The sequence below is a fragment of the Cyclopterus lumpus genome, chromosome 8 (assembly GCF_009769545.1).
Source record: "Cyclopterus lumpus isolate fCycLum1 chromosome 8, fCycLum1.pri, whole genome shotgun sequence".
NCBI lineage: Eukaryota > Metazoa > Chordata > Actinopteri > Perciformes > Cyclopteridae > Cyclopterus > Cyclopterus lumpus.
This window is the reverse complement of record NC_046973.1, coordinates 21,227,926-21,234,420: the sequence shown is the minus strand read 5'-3', so window position 1 is coordinate 21,234,420 and position 6,495 is coordinate 21,227,926. Positions and strand designations below refer to the sequence as shown.

The following is a 6,495-nucleotide window of genomic DNA, read 5'->3' as shown; positions in this document are numbered from 1 at the left end:
GATGACAGAGAGAGACGTGTGCTCAGTTTCTCATCAGTAAACACACCTCCGCACTCACATGAGTCTACATGCACAAACACACACTGTGCACACACACAGTCTACATGCACAAACACACACTGTGCACACACACAGTATGTACACAAACACACACAGTATGTACACAAACACACACAGTGCACACACACAGTATACATGCACAAACACACACTGTGCACACACACAGTATGTACACAAACACACACAGTGCACACACACAGTATGTACACAAACACACACAGTGCACACACACAGTATACATGCACAAACACACACTGTGCACACACACAGTATGTACACAAACACACACAGTGCACACACACAGTATACATGCTACATGCACAAGCACACACAGTGCACACACACAGTATACATGCACAAACACACACTGTGCACACACACAGTCTACATGCACAAACACACACTGTGCGCTCACATGAGTCTACATGCACAAACACACACTGTGCACACACACAGTCTACATGCACAAACACACACTGTGCACACACACAGTATGTACACAAACACACACAGTGCACACACACAGTCTACATGCACAAACACACACTGTGCACACACACAGTCTACATGCACAAACACACACTGTGCACACACACAGTATGTACACAAACACACACAGTGCACACACACAGTATGTCCACAAACACACACTGTGCACACACACAGTATGTACACAAACACACACAGTGCACACACACAGTATGTCCACAAACACACACTGTGCACACACACAGTATGTACACAAACACACACTGCACACACACAGTATGTACACAAACACACACAGTGCACACACACAGTCTACATGCACAAACACACACTGTGCACACACACAGTCTACATGCACAAACACACACTGTGCACACACACAGTATGTACACAAACACACACAGTGCACACACACAGTATGTCCACAAACACACACTGTGCACACACACAGTATGTACACAAACACACACAGTAGTGTGTGCACAAACACACACAGTGCACACACACAATATGTGCACAAACACACACAGTGCACACACACAGTCTACATGCACAAACACTCAGTGCACAGTCTGTCATAGAGACAGACGTATTGATTAGACACATAAACGGGGCACAGACAGGCAGCGATAGGCCATTTGCAGCTCTTCTAGAAGGAATAATAATCAATTAATGGTCCTTTATTAGGGGGATCATTTAATGGGGGGTGGATTGTAATGGCTCAACTTTAAGTAAAGAGGGAAACTCGAAACGTTCACAGGAACAAGGTTTTCCTCCTTCACACTCATGGTCATGAACATGTAACAACTTTTTCATAATAACAGTATTACAGCAAGTTGCAGCTCCTTTTTATTACACACTTCTCTAGGACAGTGACATATTTATGTCATGTACATGGCCCTCTTTCTGATGTCTGTATGCTAATACATGCTGTTAGTTAGCTTAGCACAAAGACTGGAAACAGGTGGAAACCACTAGCAACTAGGACGCACAAAGCTCTTTGTCTTGTTTTGTTTAATCCTTACAAAAAAACCTGTAAAAACAACATGTGTTCTATTTTTTAACGGGGTGCAGGAAGTAGCTCCAAATAGTCTGACAGGCAATCCCCCTAAAACCACAACATGTTGCTTTTACACTTTTGTTTTTGTACAGACTAAACAAGCCAGATACGAGGCGTTAATTAGTGAGCGTTCATATTTACCGTAGTTAGACATGTGAGTCGTATCAATCTTTGCAGCTAATCATGGAAAATGAAATATTCTATTTCTAGGCAATAGCTGCTTGTTGAGGGGTCACTGCGATATAGTAGCATATGTATTTCAACCTATGCCTTTCCACATTATTCACAACATCTCTCCTCATTGCAGACACATGTTGAACACACTGACTGAGCTCAGCAGCCATCCTGGTTGCACTTCCTGACTTTGGTCTGTTTGGGTCCTTGTAGGAACCCGTAGGGGGGGGGGGGGCACTTTGCTCTTGCAGGAAGAAAGGAGGGGGTGGAAATCTGTAGGAAATTGCTGCTAAGTGGTTCTTGAGGCTCTGTGGTTTTGTCTCATCAGGCCCATAGTGAGTGGATGGTTCTGGTCCAGGCTCAAACGGGCTGTCTGGGGCCCTGGTACATAAACACACTGCAGTGTATAAGGACCTTTAATCACGCAGCACTTGGGATGCTTTAATGTTGAGCGTGTATAATGTGTGTATGTTATCTCTTGATGTTCTTTTTAGTGAAGTCTCTTTGTACCCCACATGGGAATACATTGGCATATCCTATTGGTGCAATTTCACAAAATATAAAGCAATAATATAATTGGCACTTGCATTATTAAATAACTGTTTGTGTGTAAAAAGGAATGGGTTACTCAGAGGGATGGACCCAGAGATAATTATCACCTAGCCCTCACAACATATGTGGAAGACCAGAAGCACAACATAATCAGGCTTTTAAATAATCGAGATAAGTCCCAGTGTGAAACAGTCTGCACCGTTATGGCCTTGAGAGCAGAGTCTGACCATGTTCTCCTTTTCCGTCAGGAACCTGATGCCCCGGACTCTGGACGGCCAGATCACCATGGAGAAGACCCCCAGCTACTTCGTCACAAAGGAGGCTCCTACCCGTGTCTGCACTATGAACTGCCAAGCCAAGCTCATTGTGGTGGTCAGGGATCCTGTGACGCGGGCTGTATCTGACTACACCCAGACACTGTCCAAGAACCCAGGGCTTCCATCCTTCCAGAGCCTGGCTTTAAAAAACTCCACCACTGGTCTGATTGACACCACTTGGAGCGCAGTCCGCATCGGCCTCTACGCCAAGCATCTGGAGAACTGGCTCCAGCACTTCCCCTTGTCTCATTTCCTGTTTGTAAGCGGCGAGCGGCTGGTGTCTGATCCGGCAGGCGAGATGGGCCGAGTTCAGGACTTCCTGGGACTGAAAAGGGTTGTTTCAGACAAACACTTCTACTTCAACCAGACCAAAGGTTTTCCCTGCTTGAAGAAGCCTGAAGGGAGCAGCAGACCTCGCTGCCTCGGAAAGTCCAAGGGCAGACCTCATCCCCAAATCCCTGCCGAGGTCCTGCAGAGGCTCAGAGACTTCTACAGGCCCTTCAACCACCGTTTCTACCAGATGAGTGGGCAAGACTTTGGCTGGGACTGATGGAGGAGATCCCGGTCCAGCCCAGGAAAGAAAGCTAGTTTGACTGTTTAATGCTCCACAGGACTATCGCCTCAGGGACGTGGTCGAGGAAAACGAAGTCCACAAACTGAACTCTGTGGACTCGACATGCGGCAGGTGAACAATGTAATATGCAGGTTACACACATAGTTAATGGATCGTTATTAAACCATTTTCTTACTTGTATGTTAATGTTACACAGAAGGGAAAGTTAAAATCATTGCCTTTGAATATCATTTTTTACTTCTGTTCATAAAATAAGCTGATATTTATAGTTTCTGTTGATTTGAAATACAACAGTTACAGATTTCTTTTATGAAAGAAATGTATTTATTACACGACAAGGCGTGACATAAAACTGAAGATGTTTTTATTGACAGGACATTGGAGAAAATGTCATTCTCCATAATAAACCACTATGTCTTATTGATTATAAGCAGTGTTACTTTGACTGCATTTATACTTTCATTACATTTACTGTTTCCAAATGTCTTTTGAAATTCTACATATCTTAGTTTAATGTTAAGGGGTATTTCTCTGCACATTGCAGTAGATATACCAATGATACCTCATCTGTAAATATTAAATATTACAATGATCATAAACCACACATTTCATTTGTTCTCCTCTCAAAGCCTTGCAGTACCAACTGTATCGGCTGTTACTCACTTAAAATAAATGACTGTTTTGATCTGTGATTATTTTGAACGATTTAAAACTCCATGTGTAAAGTACACGCTGCAGAGTGGTGTGTACACGACCTTCTTTCTGAGTGTGAGGTGAAGTTGTATCTGACGATGAGCTGTAGGCCACAGTGGTCCATCCCTTTTCATTTCTTTTTACTGTAAATGTATCCAAGCATACTAAGAATGTTTGTAAAATAGTGCTTAAATAATGATACATATTTGTCCCTAAAAAAGTAATCATAATCTAATACGTGTTGCCTATTCTTATCCCCATATTCTTATCCCCATATTCTTATCCCCATATTCTTATCCCCATATTCTTATCCCCATATTCTTATCCCCATTTGCTGAAGGATCAGCCACCGATGAACCCTCCTTTAAACATGGCAGGTCTGTCCAGCGGTGGGTTTATCTCCACATGGTGCGGTGCATGAGTCGTCAGAGAGATGTTGTACGTACGACGTTTAAATGCTGGTGATTCTTTTTGCAAAACCTAAAAAACACAAGAAGAGTGAGACGTTGATGAAACAGGTTTTAGCTTGTCTGAGAACTCGATGCCTACAGTAACCTTTCAAGGCGGAGGAGCTCATCGTGAAATAACTGGTTTAGTTTATGGACTTCTGGGTTCTTGAAAAGAACCTTAAAGTTAGCCAGAACACATTGGTTGGCCCCGAAGAGTCCAAAGAGGAACAGTTCAAACAAACAGTTGTAAGTCTGTAAGCGAAACAGTCAACAGGATTAGAACAAAAGGACTCTGATCTTTTAGTTTTCGTTATACTTATAAACTAAGACTGACTAGCTCTACACTGTAAAACAGGAGCAGCTGTTTCTTTATCTCCATGTTCGTCTTTTCTCTTGTAGCATGATCGGTTCCATTGACTTAAGACCTCTCTTCTCCTTTTAATACGCTCATGCAACCTTCATGTAGGTTGTTTATAGCGTTTTGTCAGCTTCTTACTTCTGTTGATTGCATCCACGCTTCAAAAACCATAAAAGTGGAGTTAATCTTGCTGAAGTGTAAGTATCATAAACGTGTGTTTGCCACAAAGTTTATTTACAGCAATACTCCAAAATCAAAGGTAAAAAACCTATTGGCTTTTAGTTGAGGGAACGAGTGCGGCGCTAAGTCCTGAGGTTTAGAACAGGAAGCAGTAACTAAGGGGGGCGGGCTTTGTGAATGGTCACTTCTTCCACGGTAACCCTGCTTAGCGCTGCCACGAGCGTTATTTATGCTCCAACTTGAGCTCCCAGAGAGAAATCCCAGTCTTCCCAGTCTTCCTCTCACACGGCATCTCCCGCTGGCCACTTCCACACAGCGAGCCCACATGTGAGGGCCGGCGTGGCCTTTAATTATAAGAGATGGCAGCTCATTCAGAATGTCCCCCTCCTTCCTCTCCGGGCTCAGAATTAGCAGCAGAGCTCGTCTCTTTCATTGTACACTAATCCTTTATGGAGGGGAAAAGAAGAAGAAAAACATCTGCTCTGGTGGAACAACCAAAAAAGGAACCGACCACTTGATGAGATCTAAAAAGTACACTGAGCTGGAGATGTTTCTTCTTTTTAACAATGCGTGGAAATATGCCTGACCAGTGCTTGCATTCAATGATTAGAAACAACATTGAGCTTTGTTTGTGGAAATGGCAGCGTCTGCTTGCTTTAGCATGCCAGTGTGTGTGTGTGTGTGTGTGTATTCACACACACACACACACACACACACACACACACACACACACTGCGTTGGCTCTTTCCATACATCTCTCCTCCTCTCATTCCAGTCAGTATTTATGTCACATCCCCCTGTTTTATATGTCTGGCATTAGTTTTTAGAGGGCTCTGGTCAAATTGAAATGCGCCTGCCTCACTTCATCTGTGTAGTGCCAGTCCAGTGATATCTGCTTTCTCCGCTGTGCCAGCGCAGCAGCATTAACCATAACTGATTTCCTATTCTGCCTTCTGCAAAACACATTAGTATGTGTTCGCTTGGCCCAGCGGTTAAGTTTTCATTAAATCAGCAGGACGCTCAACATAATCTACGGTTGCCACTCAACACTTAATGACGTGAGAAATCCTATTGAGGTTAAAAAAGAAAACAGCAAGAAAAATGGAGGAGCGGGTGTGAGACTATGTTCCCTGAAACTGAAAGCGAGACATGAAGATGCACGTTGGTGCTCATCGTCCAACCGGTTTGACAATATCACAACAAAAGGCAATGTTGAATGACCAAATACAAAACTCAAAATCTTCCCTTCTAATGGGAAGAGTAATTTGTTTATCTTCAGCTTTCAAGGATCTGGGCCCATAATTTAATGCATGCCATCAATTCTTGAGTAACTTGCCCCTGTGACCAGTTGAGTTTAGGCGTGATGAGGATGTACATGTTGAGCAGTGACTCGTATTTGTGAATAACGGGCACATGGCAGACTAATCAGAAACACCCGAGGGATGAAGCACTCTGAAGGAAAGAGGGGCGGATTTCTACTGATAAAGTAGGATTAGAGCGTCAAAGAGGTTCCTTTAAGGAACCACAAATGAAGACGGTTCATATTGAGGACTCCACACATACCGCAGTCTCTTTGGGTTCAGGGAAGA

The 6,495-nt window shown here is 43.4% G+C and overlaps 1 protein-coding gene across 1 annotated transcript in view; it reads left to right on the top strand.

The window, feature by feature from the left end:
• LOC117735420 (heparan sulfate glucosamine 3-O-sulfotransferase 6-like) overlaps positions 1 to 3,202 on the top strand; it is a 10,414-nt gene extending 7,212 nt beyond the window's left edge. The window contains exon 2 of the mRNA XM_034540020.1: positions 2,584 to 3,202. Within this exon, the coding sequence (XP_034395911.1) occupies positions 2,584 to 3,202 (619 nt within the window). The remainder of the gene's footprint in view (positions 1 to 2,583) is intronic.
• Positions 3,203 to 6,495: the final 3,293 nt, after the last annotated feature.